General features: G+C 49.2%; 2 protein-coding genes across 2 annotated transcripts; one reads left to right on the forward strand and one right to left on the reverse strand.

The window, feature by feature from the left end:
* The first annotated feature begins 2,729 nt into the window (after window positions 1-2,729).
* LOC144153369 (uncharacterized) lies at window positions 2,730-10,203 on the forward strand. The gene is made up of 3 exons (XM_077685021.1): window positions 2,730-4,612; window positions 5,333-5,630; window positions 10,129-10,203. The coding sequence occupies exons 1-3, from the start codon at window positions 2,730-2,732 to the stop codon at window positions 10,201-10,203; spliced, it is 2,256 nt and encodes a 751-aa protein (XP_077541147.1).
* A 2,569-nt stretch (window positions 10,204-12,772) lies between these two features.
* Window positions 12,773-14,857, reverse strand: LOC144153370 (uncharacterized). The gene is made up of 2 exons (XM_077685022.1): window positions 14,853-14,857; window positions 12,773-14,513 (listed from the first exon to the last, which is right to left on the reverse strand). Exons 1-2 carry the CDS (start codon window positions 14,855-14,857, stop codon window positions 12,908-12,910), a joined length of 1,611 nt encoding a protein of 536 aa, XP_077541148.1. The 3' UTR covers window positions 12,773-12,907.
* Between the last annotated feature and the right edge of the window lie 5,138 nt (window positions 14,858-19,995).

Consider the following 19,995-nt stretch of genomic DNA (forward strand, 5'->3'; position numbering starts at 1 on the left):
TTCGTGAAAATTCACAGAAGCTTTCAAATGAAGTCATCTGGCTATTTATTTCAAACACAAGCAAGACTAACACGTGTAGTTCAGTATAAGTCTGCTTTATCGCCGACATTGATAACACTTTCGTCGCTGTCAGTGAAGCTGACCCCGCTTTGGTATACCAACACCAGTTGCACATTATATGGGCCTGACTCACACTCGTTGTTTTTGGTGACCAAGAAGAAAACTTTTGTTCTCCACGCACCTTATTAATCAGTAACGGCTTAGCTTTGCAAATATATTTCTTTGTAACAACGCTAAAAGCGCATTTATGTGTTAAGCTGCCTTGCCCGCATACGTTTCGGTCACGTCGTAATTAATGGCGGAGGCTAAATGCGAGGCTCCGCACAAGTAAGTAGAATGACCGGCCGAGAGACGATGCTTCATAATTAAGGGCGCGAACCCGACCCCGCCCTAGCTTTGTTCGCTTTCCCTGTTCAGGCTTGTCGCTTGTAATGACGAACAAAGGCCCAGCTCTGCGAGTTTCCTCTTCAAGCTTCCCTCTCATGAAGTTCCTTAAGAGCTGCTCTATGGCTGTGGGAGTTCTTACGGGGAAACGAAAGCTGAAGGTAAAGTTGACCGTGCAGTGCCAGCGATGAAAAGGTAAAAATAAGGAATGGTTCAGGTGAATCGGTAAGAAGGAAGGATAAAAAGGAAGTCTAAGATAACGTTAGGAAGACCCGACGGCAATGAAACACCTCCGAGATGAGGAGAATTTTTCCGTACTCAGCTATCATTCGTGTGCTAGTTTGTCTGTAAAAGTGACCAAAGCGACTTTCAACCTGCAATCCGCAACTTCACAAAGGGGAGAATCTCCAGTGCGGCACTGCGAGTCCTTGCCCAGCAGGACAAGAACGTAGACACCCGAACCACTTTAAGCTGGACGCCCGCACACGCGGGCCTGGAGGGCAACGAACGGGCCAACGAGGCTGCTCGAGCATTCACCTACCGAGAGCCCCTGCAATCCGCCCTACACCCTGCCGACAACACCAAGGATCGCCTGTGCACCTACCGGGACGTGCTCGACCAATACAGAGGCGAAAGACGGAAGTACCCTGCAGCCAACCCCTCGCTGACCAAAAAACAAGAAGTTGCATGGAGGCGTCTTCAGACCAATACATATCCCAGCCCAGGCCTCTACAGGCACTTCCACCCAGAAATTCGTGACGGTAAATGTAAGCACTGCCCTCAGCTTGCAAGTTTGGCACACATGCTTTGGGAATGCCCTGCTATACAAAGAAAAGACTTCAGCAATACAGAGGGAACATTTATTATTCACACCAAGGAGCAGTGGGAGACCGTGCTGCTTAGCGAGGACCCTGTCATCCAGCGTTGGGCCATCCAGAGGGCCGAAGACGCCCCTTGGAGCCAAGGCATCCTGGCCGTCGTCTGAAGCACACCGGCCATAACTAGGCCTTTCCCCTGGACACAATAAAGTTACTTCCTCCTCCTCCTCGCACTGAAGCCAGAACAGGCTGTCTAATTTGGTTGCACTCTGGTGGTGCAACTCCTCTGCTTTTGGGTCTTCATATCTAGCAGGTGTTGATCTGAATGAAGCACTGAAGGATGCGGTCTTCCTGAATATTTGACGAGAGCTGGTAGGAACGGCAGCTTTTCCACGATCTGGGCGTTGCCGGCGTGTCTCTGTTCGAGCTCATCAGCGGCAGACGGGCCCTCCTTTGGAGCCTATTGCTCTGTGCTGATTGAAGTCTCTCATGAGCCGCGGCGACGGAAGAGCCTTCCTGTTCGGTTCGAAAACCTCCGCAACCACTTGAAGAATGTGCGGTTTCATCATTGCCTCTACATTGCACCCTGCTCGGCCAAGCGGCGGCGACCACGAGGCGGACATCAGAGCCGAACCACGCTGAACCTGGCATCACATGAAGTGTTTTCGCTCTGCGAGGAATTCGTGCGAGCGGCCGTGGACATACGATATCCGAACGGATCGCGCGGGGCTACGTGGCCGACAATGCCAGCGCACGCACGTGTGTGTTATGATGCCTTCGCAGGTGGTGTGATGGTGGCGTGATGTTTGCACCACAATGGAAAAGCGCGCCACATTGCGGAGGATCCATTGCAGTGGAGGTGACCCTGTGAATTACGAAGAATGAGGCAAGGACCGTGCAAGACCGCAAGCGACGAATGATCGCCTTGAGAGAGGCGGTTGTGCATCGGATAATTGGCCGGAAGGAACACGGGCCGGACATTTCGTCTGCAGCCAATGGGAAGTTCACGAAAGGGAAAGTGCTGTTCTTTGATTGGACTGCAGGGAATCCTTTGTGCTTAGAAAGCCTATATAACCTATTGTAAATACACTCTAAATAGAGCAGGAGACGCATTAAACACTCTCTTCTCTCAGATGTCGTGGTTGTCTGATCCTCAAGGTGCCAGCAGATAACGAGTTCGTCTTCATTCCCCATGTCAGCGGCATCCATCTGCCGCTCAACCAGCAAGGCGAACGTAAAGAAGAAAAGGGAAGAACTTGACTGGCGCAGTACGACAGGATCTGCATGGCTGAGCTGAGGACGGCAGCGGACAACGACATCGGCCGAGACTGACGACAACCATCTCCACCTGACTACCGCAGCAACGGGCCAACGAAGCAAGGCTAGTTACCGATTTCCGAGGAGGACGAGTGCCCCGCAGGGCCACTTCAGGCGGGTACCTCTTGATTTCCTGTCGGGCGCAGAGCAATGACAAAGCATTACAACTTGCGAGACAGAGAAAAAGACAACTCGGAAATGGACGGGGACGGGGCAGGAAACTTGCAGGCGTTGGAGGTCACCGACAGCGGCGCGGGGGGTCAGAGTAGTGGCACGTCAGATATGGCGTCGGGACAGCAGCTTGAGCTGCTTCAGCTGCAATTGAAAATTGCTGAGGCGGAAAAAGAGAAGCAGCGCTTGATGTTAGAAAGCCAGCGGCTGAGAGCCCGTAATGGGGCTGAGTCCAACGAGGACGGTGACAGCGTATCGCTTGGCGGAAGGCCAGAGGAAGACAGACGGCTGAAATTTGCCAGCCTGCTAAAAGGTGTACTGGCGCCTATGCCGAACCAAGAGGCACTAGTGCCAATGTGGTTTGAGGACGTCGAGGCAACACTCGATTGTTATGACGTTCCGAGCGAGGGGTGGGCTGGGCTTGTTTTGCCACAGCTGAGCGAAAGGGCACGTGGACTGCTGTGCAGGCTGACAGCTCAGGAAAGAAAAAAATTCTCTAAGCTTAAGTCTAGCATCCTGGACGGTCTCAGGCTTTCGGCAGCGGAGTACAAAAGGTTGTTTTCCGAGTCTAAAAGAAGAGAAAAGGAGTCCTGGGATCAGTTCGCTGTGCGCCTGGAAAACTATTTGGACTATTATGTCGAGAGTTCAAAGGCAAGCACATTCAAAGAACTCAAGCAGCTAGTTGTCGCGGATCGCTTAAAACAATGTTTGAGCCCTGAGGCGAAGGCGCATGTTGTTTGTAATGAAGAGGATGCGTTTTTGTCGCCCAGTGCCATGGCAAAGCTGGCGGAGAGATTTGAGGAGAGCGAAAGGTCCAGGTCTGCGCAAAGGAAGGCAAGTGTCGAGGAAGGGCAAAAGAAACCTAAAACGCTTGCAGACGGCCCCACGGACGCGAGATGGAAGAAACGTTGTTTTGAATGCAAGAGCACTGATCACTTTGCAAGGGATTGTCCCCAAAAGGGCTTTGTTGCAAAGCAGGGCAATAAGTCAGCAGCGCGTCCAGAAAAGAGACCGGTGGTCGCGAGAGTGATGGGGCCTGCATTCGAGTCTACCGTGGGAACGACAGACAGGGTTGGGCAAGATACGCAGCCGAAGCAGCACGGGTTGGCAACGGTTACGCTTAAGAGCTCGGGGCAACCATTTGACGCGGTAGTGGACTCGGGAGCTGAAGTGAGCGTTATCAGAAAGTCTGTTTTACCTAAATACGACTCTACAGGTTCGCAGATAAAGCTGACAGGAGCGTTCGGGCAACAAGTAATAGCGGAGTTGGCCTATGTCCCGCTGACAGCGTCCGAAGGAAGTCCGTACGTAGGATCCGAAGCGGGTCAGGCGGCCGTGCTTTGTGCACTCACGGACAAGCTACTCGAGGGGACCTATGCACTCATCACGCCCAACGATTACGCACAACTTCTCGAGGAAAGAGCGTTTCCAAACGGGGTGCCAGATGAGCGGCCAACAGCCAAAGAAACCGGAGCCGCAGCTGAGGAGGCAGGCGAGACATGCGAGGAGCAACCGGCGACTACATGTGTTCTAATAACCGAGGGCAGCAGCGAGGCCCCTGAGCCGGTTAAAAGCAAACGAGAGGAGTTCCGCGAGGCTCAAGTGGCAGACCCGGCATTGCGGGATGCTTGGGCGCAGGCAAAGGCCGGAACGCATGGCATGCTCGTTCAGGACGAGTTATTGTATCACCAGGAGTACGTCGCGGGTCGCGCGTGCAAACAGCTGGTGCTACCGTCGCACAGGCACAAAGGAGTGCTAAAAATGGCTCACGATTCACCATGGGCGGGACATTTAGGCGAGCGCAAAACGCTTCAGCGGGTTAAAAGCTCATTCTACTGGCCGCGGGTGTCTCAGGACGTAAAGCAGTACTGTAGATCGTGTCACGAATGCCAGGTGAAATCTCCGGCGAGGCAGAAAGATAGGGTTCCCATAACACCCTTGGCCAGGCCCAGTGCGCCGTTTCAGACGGTAAATATGGACTGCATCGGCCCTCTGGACCCTCCTTCTGCTAGGGGTCATCGCTATGCCCTTTGCGTGGTAGATTTGCACACCAGATGGCCGGAAGTAGTGTGCCTTCGATCACTAACGGCAAAAGCTACTTGTGACGCGTTACTGCAGATATTTTCTCGGCATGGAGTACCGGAGACAATTTGCTCGGATCAGGGCACCAACTTTACGTCGAGGCTAACGCAAGAGATGTTGCAGAGGTTGGGAGCCACACCCAGGTTTTCCACACCCGATCATCCTCAAAGCAACGGGTTGGTGGAACGCTGGAACGCCACGTTCAAAAGGATGCTTTTCCACATAGTCAGCGAACATGGACGCGAGTGGGATAGGATGATTCCTTTCTTGCTATGGGCCTATCGTGAGGTTCCGCACGCCACTACAGGGCGGTCACCGTTCGAGCTAATGTATGGACGGGTGCCGCATGGACCTCTCTCCATTCTCGAAAAGGCTTGGTCCGGATTCTGGGTTGTACCCGAATCACTGGGTATACCTGCAGCAGAATACCTTTCTAGGCTTCGAAATAGCTTGAAAGAAGCTAGCGAGCAAGCCGCTCGACAGAGCGAGGCCACTCAGAGGGAGTACGTGGGACGCTACAACTTGAGGGCCACGCACAAACAGTTTGTTGCAGGGGACCAAGTACTATGGCTCGAGAAAGACGGAGAAGGCAAGCTAATGGCAAAGTGTAAGGGACCGGTCACTGTTATCGAGAAACTGCGACCGTACAGCTACATGATCGAGCTCGAGGATGGATCGCGCAGAGCTGTTCACGCTAACAAGCTTCGTTCCTGCCACACCCGAGTTACCGCAGTAGGAGTAATATTTGAGGGCGACCAAGAATTTGGAGACGTTCCGGTCATACCGTCTAGGACACAGGTGCAGGCAACGCTACATCCAGATGACATCGCGCATTTGGAGTGTGTTCAGCAAAAGCAGCTGCGAGACTTAATCACGAGGCATTCGAGGGTGTTCGCAAACAAACCAGGAACCTGCAGAGTGGGTGTCCACCGAATCAAAATCAAAGCAGGGGAGCAACCGCGACGCGCATATCCTTACAGGGTACCGATGGCGTTAGTGCATGAAGTGGAAAGGCAGGTGGATGAACTCCGGGATTGGGGGTTAATATACCCTGTCGAAAGTCCGCACGCGTATCCACTGGTCTGTGTATCAAAGAAGGACGGCGGCATTCGCATCTGCTGCGATTACAGGAAGCTCAACGAAATAACCGAGGCAGACGCATTTCCCATGAGCGTGCCGACAGATCTCTTATACCAGGTAGCAAAGGCAAAGTACATAACGCTGCTAGACATGTTCAGGGGCTACTGGCAAATACCCCTAGATGAGGACGCGCAGTTGTGCACTGCATTTACCGCTCCGTCGGGCCAGTACGCATGGAAAGTGATGCCCTTCGGCCTGAAGAATGCTGCCAGCACATATCAGAGAGTCATCAATGGTATACTAGCGCCGCATAGGCAGTACGCTTGCGCATACATTGATGATGTAGCAATCTACTCAGAGAGCTGGGAGGAGCACCTCGAACACTTGGACAAAGTGCTTTCATCGCTGGACAAGGCAGGGCTGACGCTTAACGTAAGCAAATGCCGCTTTGCACAACAAGAAGTCAAATTCTTGGGTCATATTGTGGGTTCAGGCCGGCACGGGACTGATCCAGAAAAGGTTCGAGCGATTAAGGAGATTCCAGCTCCCGAAACGAAGCGCCAACTTCGTAGTTTCCTAGGTTTGGCAAATTACTATAGAGACTACGTGCCCGAGTACTCCAAAGTCGTTTTGCCCCTAACCAACTTGACTGGCCGACGTATCCCGCAGAAATTACCGTGGGATACACAGGCGCAGGAAGCTTTTGACCAGGTCAAAGATTGCCTAGTGCAAGCGTCCGCGCTGCAAGCCCCAGATCCGGGGAAAGAATTTATCCTCGCCACGGACGCATCCGATTACGCAATTGGTGCGTGCCTAGCACAGCAGGATAACGAAGGCAAAGAGTGCCCGATCGCTTTTTTAAGCAAAAAGCTTAGCCCGGCCCAGACTCGATGGGCCACAATCGAGAAGGAAGCTTACGCGATCATTTGGGCTCTGTCGAAGTTGGAGGCATGGCTTTTTGGGGCCAGAGTCAGGGTGATCACTGATCACAACCCGCTCAAATTCCTAACCTTGACCACACCCCAGAGAGCAAGGCTGACACGCTGGGCGTTGGCGCTACAGAAGTATAACCTGGTAGTCGAGCACAAAAAGGGGCTTCTAAACGCTAATGCCGACGCCATGTCGCGGTTGGTGACTTCCAACGATGACGCATAAACGGAAAGCAAGGCAAAGGGCGCATGTATGCTTTGTCATTGCATGCGCGAGGCAGGGTCAATGGGGTGCAAGCCGTGAACAGTGCCTCACGTGACAAGCCGAGGACCATTTGTGAACCCGTGGTTGTATGTGGTGTGTGTGTGTTGCATGCCTAAAATGCAGTGCAACACAGTTGGAGGGGAGGTGTTCGGTTCGAAAACCTCCGCAACCACTTGAAGAATGTGCGGTTTCATCATTGCCTCTACATTGCACCCTGCTCGGCCAAGCGGCGGCGACCACGAGGCGGACATCAGAGCCGAACCACGCTGAACCTGGCATCACATGAAGTGTTTTCGCTCTGCGAGGAATTCGTGCGAGCGGCCGTGGACATACGATATCCGAACGGATCGCGCGGGGCTACGTGGCCGACAATGCCAGCGCACGCACGTGTGTGTTATGATGCCTTCGCAGGTGGTGTGATGGTGGCGTGATGTTTGCACCACAATGGAAAAGCGCGCCACATTGCGGAGGATCCATTGCAGTGGAGGTGACCCTGTGAATTACGAAGAATGAGGCAAGGACCGTGCAAGACCGCAAGCGACGAATGATCGCCTTGAGAGAGGCGGTTGTGCATCGGATAATTGGCCGGAAGGAACACGGGCCGGACATTTCGTCTGCAGCCAATGGGAAGTTCACGAAAGGGAAAGAGCTGTTCTTGGATTGGACTGCAGGGAATCCTTTGTGTTTAGAAAGCCTATATAACCTATTGTAAATACACTCTAAATAGAGCAGGAGACGCATTAAACACTCTCTTCTCTCAGATGTCGTGGTTGTCTGATCCTCAAGGTGCCAGCAGATAACGAGTTCGTCTTCATTCCCCATGTCAGCGGCATCCATCTGCCGCTCAACCAGCAAGGCGAACGTAAAGAAGAAAAGGGAAGAACTTGACTCTTCCTTTTTGCGATCGTTCATGCAGCAGCCGAGCCCCAGTGTGTCGTGGCTACGTTCACGTTCGGTGCAGGCCAAGGAGAAAAACGTTGTTGTGGACGCCGTTGCGCGTTCCGGCACTTTACTGCTTGCTTTATTACGAAACTCAACGTTGGCGAACGCCGGTAAATTTTTCCTGGAAACTCTTTTTTAAATGCAGAGCATTTCAGTAACTCACGATGTCACCCGCGTTGACGTCCGTCGTAGTCCGCACCGTTGTTGTCCGCACCCCTCCCCCTACACTATATAAAAAAAATACTATCCGGCGCCTGGTTTCGATCCCTCGACCCTGCGGGCGGAACGCAATGTACATGGTGCTCTACCCACTGCGCCAAAAAGCCGACACAGAATGGGAGGCTACGAACGCGCCTTATATCCTTGACTCATTCAAACTACGTCAAGAAGCTGCTGATACAACGCATTCACTACCACGAACTCCCCAAACACTAAACGTTTACGCAATACACCCACCCCCTATGCGACGCATTTACTCGAGTCCCCCTCGCGGGGAGATGGGCCAAATTTTTTTATTACTTGTTAGAAGCACAGTTCAGGTAACGGAGGCTACTATTGTGGAAAGCACTTCTGATGCAACCATGTCTATAAACAAGACGTATACATAGGCTAATGACACTTCCAGCTACAAGCATCGGTGACACGGCTTATACGACACGTCAGCTATGTTTACATCAAAGGTAACCTGGGGCATTTGTTAGGCCTAACGTATGCACCTAACAATAATTTGCACTGCCCGGTTAATTAAAAGTACACATTGTGTTCATTTTAACGTGAAGAAACACTATTCAGCTTTAAAGATAATGGATACAAAAACAGCATAAGATGAAGAAATACATTCATATTGCGCGAAACTCTCGTGACGTTTTGAATTGGAACGTAGCTATGTTAATCATTATACATAACGTCGCAGAGCGGTCTCTTGATCATGCTGATTCCTAGCCCAACCCATTTCTCTCGGCGAGTGAGAACAGTTGCGTCATCAAGCCCGTTTTATCAGATCTCCGCGTCTGCCGGTGAGCGATCGCCCAAACCAGAAGGACGTAAAACTTTGGTTTACGCTAGCTGGAAGGACCGAGTGCGCCTACCAGCCGCCGGATGGCGTCGTGGTCACATGAAATGCTCTGATTTTTCAACTACTCTCTCGCGCATCCTCCGCGGCCGCCATTCTTGACGGCTTCTTCTCGGGGGTTCACTATGAACATTGCTTGTCCGCAAAACACTTTTTGGGCGCGGTAACACCCGCGCCCCATTTTCATTGTCAGCCCCTTACTATCGGCGCTGGTTTGTTCCTGGCGTGTGACCGGCTAGCTCAGCTTTCCATTGTAGTCCCAGTTTCGAAAATTTGCAGGGAATCCCCAAGCACACTTCTATATGATGAGAACGCAAAAGCGTTTTTCTGGGCTAACGTCTTCGACGAGTCATCTGCCAATGTGCAACGCAGCCTACTCGTAGCAGAATCACTATCCATGCAGCTTCGACACTGCCTCCACAACAGCCGATGACCAATGCGGCCGAAATTTCTGATGCACTTGATTTTCTTTGTGCTTTATTTCTTTAGATGCACATGATATAAAAAGCCTCTCAGCCATTAGGAATTGGGCACGCAGCAAGTGTTGCTTTGGGGCACATTTTTAAAAAATGTCTGCCGCCCCTAAGTACCGTCGCCAAAGCATTCTGCAAAGCATTTCATTGTAGCCATCGGCAGCACAAACCTGATTCGACCCAATACTATATTTCATGTCTAAGACAAGGAATGCTTCCGAAAGGGAACGAAAATAAAGGTGCCCAAAGCTGTCAGCTATAGCATTGATCTACAAGCCAGCCTTCTTTCGCTACCTTCCATAATAACTTATGAAAATACAAAGTTGCTACGCTTCAAGTGCAAATATTTTCAGTAGGTTAAACTAGGCCTGTGCTCTGTGATCATTTTGTTTGACAGCGCACAGGCACATAATAGCGCATTGTTCACAACTCACTGCTACTTGCAGGCCTATAAAAAATAATTATACGAGGAGGAATAAACTTTATTTTTATATTAGGTTTGGAGTCATAGCAATGGGGTGTCTTCTTAGTCCAGAAGTACCAGGGCGGTCGCTGCCTGCGGAGCCCGTTCAACCTGCCGGAGCTGATCGTCGTGCTCCTGGCTGACTAGCATGCCTTCCCACGGCTCGCGGTCGGGGGAGGGGATGGCGGAGGAGGAGGGATGATGTGTGGAAGCACGGCCAGATCATATGGAAGAATGTGCAGGGATGGGGACAGTACTTGCAGGTGGCGGAGTAGGAAGTGGGGTGGATGGCCTGGAGGAGGGTGCCGTGCGGGTATGTTTTCGTTTGAAAGGAGTGGTAGGGGGTGGCTTCTTTCTTAGTCAACTTATCGGGGGGGGGGGGGGGCAGAATTATAACTTGGATCTTTATTCTGACGGCAGATTATTAGGCCGATAACCTTCATGCGGAATATCAGGAATTGGTGAAAGCAGACACGGGTCGTCCTGTACTGGAAACAGGTGCAATCAAAATTAGGAGATGGCGTTCAGCAGAAACTACCCGAATGTAATGCGGATTGAACATGCGTCAATCGTTAGGTCAGCGGCTTAATTGCAGGTGAGAATAGCAAGGAAGGACGGGGTTGATTTGTTTTCGCAGCGCGATTTTCTCCGTGCATTTTACCTGACAATTGCAGCCATGAAGGCTGGGTTATAAGTGTCTCCTTATGCTTTTTAGGGCGTTCAAACCTGCGTTCAAGCTTCTATCAAGCGCCAGCCATTCTTCATTTCTTCGAGTGTTAAGCGAGGTTTGATGGTCGATTGGACGCACTTTCAGCGAAATTTTCATGCACATTTATCTTTAACACTTCTGTCAACTTTCTTTATGAAATGATGGTAATTTTTTATCATTCCAAATTAGTGCACCTACGTGTAGCTAGTACTCGTGCTGAAAGGCCCGTTCCAATTGCTGCCATTCGGCGTGAGGTAACGGCAACGACAATGACAGCAACTACGAAAACTCTCACGGACTAAATTTTTCCGGCGCAGACATTAAAGCAGCAATTTCGAGGCAGCATAGGCGTTAATAAAATGACAAGAGTTGCTTAGTAGACGAGGAAATCTAGCCAGTTTGTACCTGCACGAGGTATGCCAACGTCACTTCCAGCAGGTGACGGCGTGCGCGTACACTAAACAAAAGGAATAAAAAAATATTAATTTTATTTTTTTGTGCGGTGGGAAAAAATTAATCAAGTAAAGAAATTGCATCGGGGCGAAATATAGACGTCTAAGCTTCTCGAACTGACACGTGTTCGCTACTTTCACATAAAGTTCTCGGAAAACACTACGGCTGAGAGCTCCAGGTTTCGTCAAACATGCTTTGCAGTCTTTGCTATGTATTTAGAAGAAGCACAATAACAAAGCAGGTCAGCGGAGCAGACGCACCCGACATCTTGTCGTTAGAGAAACCGCTCGCGGAATGAGCCCAGCCGGTTGACGCATTGGTCGCGGAAAAGCCTGCGCACATCATCGCCGATGAATTAGCCGTACCACACATTGCGTGACCCGACCTCTCCAGTAAGGCTAGACGAAAGGAAGTGTTTCTTTCTGCACATTTTGAACCCTGCATGCACTACCGGGTGTTCACCGCGGAATGGCTGAGCAGGGTGGGCCGTAAACAGAGACGATCGATGAGAGACAACGGCAGCCAGAGGCGTCGATCTGGATCAGAGAACAGAACCACCAATATTTCTTTTCACTCTTAGTTCCTTCTTATACCGCGCACAGGCGGCTATGAAACTTTAAACAGCTTCATTAAAGCTTCAGTGAAGGGCGCTGTACATTGAAGAACGCATCGCATTACCTTATCTTGTCTCTTGATGTTTTGCTTTGCGTGTCCTTAGGAGCACAAGTGCGTTTTCTGGGCGTGGAGTATGGGGTCACGCTATTTGCTTTAAATTATGGGTTTTGAAAACAACTAATAGGGATTGTGGTTGCACCTCGCTTTGGGTGTTATATGGGACCGCACGCTAGCAGTTTCGAAGCTATATCAAGACACACTGGTGCGGTCACGTTCTTAATTGTCCATCTATTTTAGATTAGCAATATACGCGTCTAGGATACTTGGGAGTTCGGGTCTGCACAGCGCCACAGTGAAATTAGGTTATAATTTATTCTCTGACCAGGTTATTGGTCAAATCCTACTGTTCGCTAAGCAACGAGTCACGTTTAAAATTTAAATATACCTGCCTTTCCTAAACAAAGTGGAGAAAAGCGCGAAAGCTAAAAGTGCTTCCAAGCGTTTGTCATACCTTAGAAGACCCAAATTGCGAACTAACACTGCACCCATGCGGCGAATTTTGGCGCACCAAGTCAACGCAGGTACGAACGGCCTAAATGTATACCGATACATGGTTTATGAGATAAAGGTATACTGTAGTACTCCTTCACGATCGATGCGAGTATTGTCTTATTAAAAACCGTTCCTTTCTTGTGATTTTCAAATAACCGTTTGACACGATGAAAGGCCGGTTTCACGCACACACCGCGTGTCCAGAGATCATATCAGAAGTTTTTTGGGCGACTAGGTGGTCTATTGGTAAATGCATTAGTTTTTTGACAGGACGCCATCGGTCTCACTTAGAAAGCTTTCTCTTTAAACGCCTAGATGTAACAAATCTCAAATTGAAAAAGGCGCTTAAAAAATACACAACACGAGCACGAAGAAGGACGGGACGGATGCGCACTAACAACTGATTTATTGGAAAGGAAAAACAGGAGTATAAGTAGGTTGTCAATAAGCCACACACATAAAAAATAAAATCAGCGATAAAAGAACCAACAAGGCCACGGCAGCAGAAAATTCCACACATCATTACTGCGTGTTGTCGAGGAAGCGAAACTCATTCAAAAACAGTGATAGCGAGGGCTCGCTGATACAATCAGCGCGGAATTTTTGGATTAAATAGGCTTCACGCAGTTCTCTCGCCACAGTGTCACGACGTTTTCCTACTATCTGCGTATCTTCTAGTCGTGGTGCACATTCCTTGCCACACTCCCGGCAGTGATGGGGCAAGTGCGACCCAGTGCCGTTCTTCATTGAGAGGTCATGCTCACGTAGGCGTTCATTAACGCATCGGCCAGTTTGGCCGATGTAAAATTTTCCGCATGTCAGTGGAATCTTGTAAACGACGCCTACTCGGCAGTGGACGTATTGCACACCGTGCTTCTTTTCGCAACAACTAGTTTTTCTTTTTCCGTTGATGCGTTTGCACAGGCTCGCCAACTTGCATGGCGCTGAGAACACAATCGGCACGTTAAACCTCGAGGCCACTCGCTTCAGATTGTGGGTCACTTTGTGCATATAAGGCACTACCAGGGGTCTCTTTTTCTTTTCACTGTTAACCACAGGATTCGAGTGCCGATGCTTAATCTTCTTGAGTATCGACTCTGATACGACTGACAAAAGTGGGCGAGGATAACCCGCTTCCTCAAGTCGTGACAACTGGGCATCGAAACTTGCTTCCATGCGGTGAACGCATGATTTAACAAGAGCGCCCTCAAGACACAAGATGGCAATCGCTCGCTTCACTGTCTTTGAATGGGCGGACTCAAACGGAAGGAGACCTTTTGTGGCACGAGGGCAGTACATCCAACAAACATGATTTTTTGCTATGCAGAGGTCTAAATCCAAGAATCTAAGCTTCTGCCCTGTCTGAAGTTCATGAGTGAAGCTCAGGCTGCCTCCCACTTCGCGAACGGACCCCAATACCTGCTCCACGCTTTCGTGGTAGGTTAGCAATTCCTGCTTACTTAAACAAATTAAGTAGTCATCTACGTATCTAAAAATCCTAAGGACCGCGTCTTTGCTCACCTCCTCTTGCAACCTCCGGTCAAAACTAGACAAAAAAATAGTGGATAAAATGGGGGCGACACACGAGCCAATGCAAATTCCCTTTTTTTGCGTGTATAGATCTCCGGAAAACTTCACAACGGTGGCGCTTAAATAGAATTCGAGAAGGGACAAAAAGGCTTCTACGGAGATACCCGTCATATTCTGGAACTTCGTAGCCCCATTCACATCAATGCAATCTTGAACACATAAAAGCAATTCGTCATGTGGAATAGAAAAGAACAAATCCTCAATATCCACTGAAAAAACACTTCCGACCGAGCTGTTATTGTCCAAGTAGGCAATGACTTCAGAAGAATTCTTGACAACAAAAGGATCATCCACTCTTAACATTTGCAAGTGCTTTTGAAGAAACCTACTAAGTTCACGTTGCCAGCACCCGTTTTCACTGACAATGCATCGGAAGGGAATGCCATCCTTATGCGTCTTGGCCGCGAAAAATATAGAAAGGCAGGAATCTTTGCAGTCCTTGATAGACTTTGCTAGTTTTTCGAGTTCTAACACATTGCACTTGGACACCGCTGTGTTCTTTACCTTTACTCGAATCCTGTGGTTCTTTACTCGAATCCTGTGGTTAACAGTGAAAAGAAAAAGAGACCCCTGGTAGTGCCTTATATGCACAAAGTGACCCACAATCTGAAGCGAGTGGCCTCGAGGTTTAACGTGCCGATTGTGTTCTCAGCGCCATGCAAGTTGGCGAGCCTGTGCAAACGCATCAACGGAAAAAGAAAAACTAGTTGTTGCGAAAAGAAGCACGGTGTGCAATACGTCCACTGCCGAGTAGGCGTCGTTTACAAGATTCCACTGACATGCGGAAAATTTTACATCGGCCAAACTGGCCGATGCGTTAATGAACGCCTACGTGAGCATGACCTCTCAATGAAGAACGGCACTGGGTCGCACTTGCCCCATCACTGCCGGGAGTGTGGCAAGGAATGTGCACCACGACTAGAAGATACGCAGATAGTAGGAAAAAGTCGTGACACTGTGGCGAGAGAACTGCGTGAAGCCTATTTAATCCAAAAATTCCGCGCTGATTGTATCAGCGAGCCCTCGCTATCACTGTTTTTGAATGAGTTTCGCTTCCTCGACAACACGCAGTAATGATGTGTGGAATTTTCTGCTGCCGTGGCCTTGTTGGTTCTTTTATCGCTGATTTTATTTTTTATGTGTGTGGCTTATTGACAACCTACTTATACTCCTGTTTTTCCTTTCCAATAAATCAGTTGTTAGTGCGCATCCGTCCCGTCCTTCTTCGTGCTCGTGTTGTGTATTTTTTAAGCGCCTTTTTCAATTTGAGACATGCACCAACTAGCCCAACAACGTACTTTACTGAAGTACCTAGATGTAACTTGGCTGACGCGTCGCATAGCGAGTGGTTCGCAATGGTAAAACTAGAAGAAGCGTTAGGCAACGCCTGGGCAACCTCAGAGCCGTGCGGAAAGCGGATAATGAGGCGTGGTTGCGCCCGATATTCGGCGTCCGGTGGCAGTCCCACTTGAAAATCACTTTGGCCTCTACCGGCGACACTCTTTTACGTTTGCTGAGCAAACCGAACTTGCATGAAAGTCTATTGTGCCCGAAACGGGACTAGAGTGCGCGCCGTTGCACTCCTATCTCTTCCCCTTCTCCCGCCCTCTCTCTTATCCCCTCAACCCCACTAACCCAGTGTAGGGTAGCCACACGGGCTCTACACCGGGTTAACCTCGATTCCTTTCCGTCCTTTCTTCTTCCTTACGGCGGCACAGAAGTCCCCATTAAGTTAGTGTGGTGCGCGCAGCTCTAGAAGTTTAACCAATTTCGTTTATTTACGGTCACCGTGGTGAAGTCGAAACTGCGGGAAATACGTCGCACTGATTTGATAGCGAAACTCAAAAGCATGTTCACGAAAACGACTACGATATACAGCGAACGTGCCACTTGAAAACTCCAAAAAATAGCCCCCAATCATTTGACAGAAAAACTAAAAAAAGGCAGCACGCGGCAATACTCCAAAACATGACTCGCAGCACAAAGCGGAAGACTCAGTGCCGTTAATTCGGTCCTTCATTTGTTCGCATTCAGGTTTCTTAAGAGGTGCTCAAGTGTGCTGGTATTGATTGATTGCACAGCTTTTTATTTGCCCAGATTTGTCGCTGAACCGTCGGTCAGGAGGCCTTGGTCCGGGTCTGCACCGGTCTGCACACCCGGGTCGGAGCTGAGTACAGCGGTCTCCCACTGCTCCTTCGAACTTATATTGAGTGCAGGCTGCCCAGCTGCCTTACTTTTTTGCGTCCTGGTGTTCTTTTTTTTTTCAATGTCTACCCTCACACTGAAGTGTCCCGGGAAATGAAGACATTGATGCTTCAGCGGCAGTTGCACAAACCTGCATATTACCCGCTGCTGCCTGTCAGACAGCTTTCTGGTGCACCCAGTACTCTTTCTCGGCGTGTGCGGTTGCGGCGCCCGCACCCCCGCGAGTCTGCGAAGATTACGCGCTGCTACGTTATCCTCTCGAATTCGCGAAATCCCACATCTATCTGCCTTTGCGCCTCCTCGTGGGTCGCGTGCTCACGGAATCCAGCCTCCACACTCTCTCCCTCGGTGCTCATACGAGGTCGCTAAGTGTTCTGTGGGAGAAACCAGGGAGCATATACTCGTTGTGTGTTCATAACACAGTAATGATCGTTGCGATTCTTTTGGGCCGTTCCAATGCATCGGCCTTCCTCGGATGTTCGCCTTATTTACGTCTGCAGCTAGCAGCTTTGGAACTGACGGTTTAAAATGTTTCCCCTGTTTTCTGCACAAGACGTCCGTATATATTGACCTTGGCGATGGTCTTAAGCTTTTTTCTTTTCACTTTTCTTTTTTTTTTTCATTTTGTTCGTTGTTTCTTTTCTGTACTAACCATTCTCCTGGTAGCGAAAATGTCCCATAAAAATTTCCTTAATCTTCTAAATGTCAATCTGCATATTAAATTGTTTCTTCTTGTTTATTTCCGCTCACTAAATTACAACAGCTCGCTATTTGCGCCGGAAGATATTTTTTGCACCAAACCACATTTCCTCACCGACTGATCAGGCGCGCAAGGTGTCACCAGTTTTTTTTTTCCGCATAGAAAAATTTGTCATCCTCACTTGCCCTATCATTAGACAATCGGAACCCACTAGCGGCCAGCATAGTACCTCTAACGGATCCATCTTTATTTGAAGGCACTTTACTTAGATACCTTCATGTGGAAAGAGTTTTTTAATTTCTTTTGAGATAGTTCTCACCGGTGAAATTTGTTCCTGCTGTGTCTCCCGCCTTGTCGGCTGGTTGTGTACCTAGATTTTGGCAAGCTTTTTATGCACTGCTATTCATTCAAATGTACTTTTCTTTCTCTGCCTTGAAATGGTGTTCTGTAACCACAACCCACGTATATTATGCGCTGACGGTCACTTAAGGTAAATAAATAAATGAATGAATGAATGAATGAATGAATGAATGAATAAATAAATAAATAAATAAATAAATCTCACCAAGCCTTCACCTTCCCCAAGAACATTTAGTGACCTATTTTTGGGAGACAGCACTTTTTCATACTTTGTCTCTTTAACACTGTAATCTCTCAATTCCCTCTTGACAAGCTGGACATGCACAATTACTATGGCGATAGGTAAAGCAACAACTCCAACATATACTCTCTTTAACTTCGCTTTTTTGGGGCACTGTTGCTAAAAAGCTCTTATTTTGAGCGGCATGCCCTCCCCATTTACAAGCAATTATGAGTAACTTCCACGCCAGTCGTTACTACAGCTGCGAATTCACACATTACCATCGTCCCGCATGCATCCGATATTTCCAAAGACTGACGAAAGCTAGAACAAAAGCAGTTATGAGACGACCTTCGTAGTTTTTCTGACTAAGCTCCGAAAAACGCGCAGTTATTCTAATTTATCTGGTACCCCGACCTTTTGGCACCCTTTCGTAAGAAGCAGAAAAAGAAAGTAAGCTCCAAATAAAACCATAACTTATTAGCTGCGAGGAGTGACTGTGGGGCCAAACGACGTGCTTCGGATCAAGAATTAAAATAAAATATAATCCAAATCTGGTGCGCAGAGCAGAACTGAAGCCCACTGAAATACAACCCGTCCCAGGCGGCACTTCGACGTTCCGCTCGAGGGGACTTCAGCGCTGAACAAGTTTCGGATGGAGACTCGACAGTGGCGGGGGCAACTGTATACGCGTATGCTGAAGGGGTCGTGCTCATCTCGCGAGAGAGAAAACGCAGAGCGGGAAAGGAAGCATCGCGAAGTGAGAGGAAACAAAATAGAGCGCCGCAAGAGACAATGACGGGCGTCGGCGAAATGAATGCGTTCATGTCCGCTTCGCCGCTGCCAGCGTAGCAAACGTCCACGACGCGCGACGCTAACTTATTGTGGGAAGCTCTGCGTCTCAAAGGAAGTCAGGAAATAAAACAGCGTGTGCTGGAGACATTGACAAACAGTTGGGAAAAAGAGTAGAGCTCACGCGAAAAGACGGGATCTCGGAAAACTGCGCTAAGCCCCTTCGCGCGCGAGTCCGCATGCGAGATGCGGAGATTTTCTTCCAATGCTCTTCGTTTCGGCCACGGATGCAGCGCACGGGAGTGTTCATAGATGCGCTTCGTATGAAGGGAATCCGTTCAGAGAAATTTGGGTTTCTGTGAGTGGCGCCTAAATAAACATTTAGGAAAACGGGACCAGGGGTGAAAGAGCTCGCAACGAAGCTGTCGCTGACATACGTGGCAGCCCGTCGAATTGAGTTGAACCTGCCACGGAGTTTTTAGGCATGCCGTTGTGAAAATACGTAGACCAATAGCCCATGTGCGGAATATTTAAAGTGTGATAGGAAATCGTAACAATGTTCGTTTTTTTTTTCGTCCTTTGTTCGCATTATAAAAACAGCCACCGTGGCTATAGCCACGCCACGTCGTTCTGAGAGCGGAACTTCACCCACACGGTGTCATCCCGTGCGTTGGAACACAGCGTCTTAAACACGTCGATGAGTAACTGAGACCAATCTGAGTTATTTGGAACCGCAGTGAGATATCCATAAAAAACACTTATGAACAAATGCTTCTTTCTGAGATATTAGAACTTCGCAGCTGAAACCCGGGAAGGTCTGAATTCCCGGTTAGGGTATACTATTTCGGCAGTATACGTGCACATATTGCTTACGACAAGGCTTATAGTGCGTTTAAAAGATGATAAATTTAGGCGAACAGTACAGCTAGCGTAGGAGCATACTGCAGGCAGTGCTAATTATCTAAATTTTGAGGTCCCGAAGGCGGGTAGATGGTGCAGGAAATGACGCTTTGCGCTTTAGCGTAAGTTCTAAAATAATTATACGCAGAAGTAGCAATCTGGACTTTGGGATCAATAGAAAAATAAACCGATATTTGCAATAAGCTCCGGGAAAGGAAGTGCGAGATGTGCAGCTTAACTCCGAGCCTTCTGCTGATCTGGAAAGCAAATACGTAGCTGAGATGTCCCCTGGCACGCATTCCGATACGCGAGCATAAATGCCCCAACACCCGCCCATACAATCAACCAAGGCCGGTCATAAAGACGCATGTCGCGTTTGAATGGCCTTCCTCCAACGAGAGTGAAACTCAAAGGCAGTTCGGTAGGGCCGATACGCCGCTGCGCTTCCTTTCGCTTATCTTAACTCCGGGGGAAAAAAATCGAACACCCGTTGTCTGCCGTCTGTCTTCCGAAGAACTTTTGTTCGAAGGACGTTCTCCGAAGGCCTCTTTGGGCGGCAAAGGCAGTTGTTCATTACTCTTTCTTTTCGCTTTTGGAGCACCGCACACAAAAGTGGGAGACCCTCCACAACGAGACCTTTTGTTTTACAAAACGCTGTTGACTCGTATCTCGTGGGCGCCTGCAGCACCGAGAGCGCGCTTTGTCTGGCCTTTGTTTGCAGTCTTGTCTTCTCTGCCCCCTGGGCGTCTCCTGCCTCACAAATGGCAGCTGTTTAGGGTGATGTTAGTAGGATGTTTTTATATGTAGACGCGGAGTCAAGTCATAACAAGAGGTAAAACAAGT

The sequence above is a fragment of the Haemaphysalis longicornis genome, unplaced genomic scaffold, assembly GCF_048455015.1.
Source record: "Haemaphysalis longicornis isolate Haplotype H1 unplaced genomic scaffold, Haemaphysalis longicornis Haplotype H1 scaffold_9, whole genome shotgun sequence".
NCBI classification, from domain to species: Eukaryota; Metazoa; Arthropoda; class Arachnida; order Ixodida; family Ixodidae; genus Haemaphysalis; species Haemaphysalis longicornis.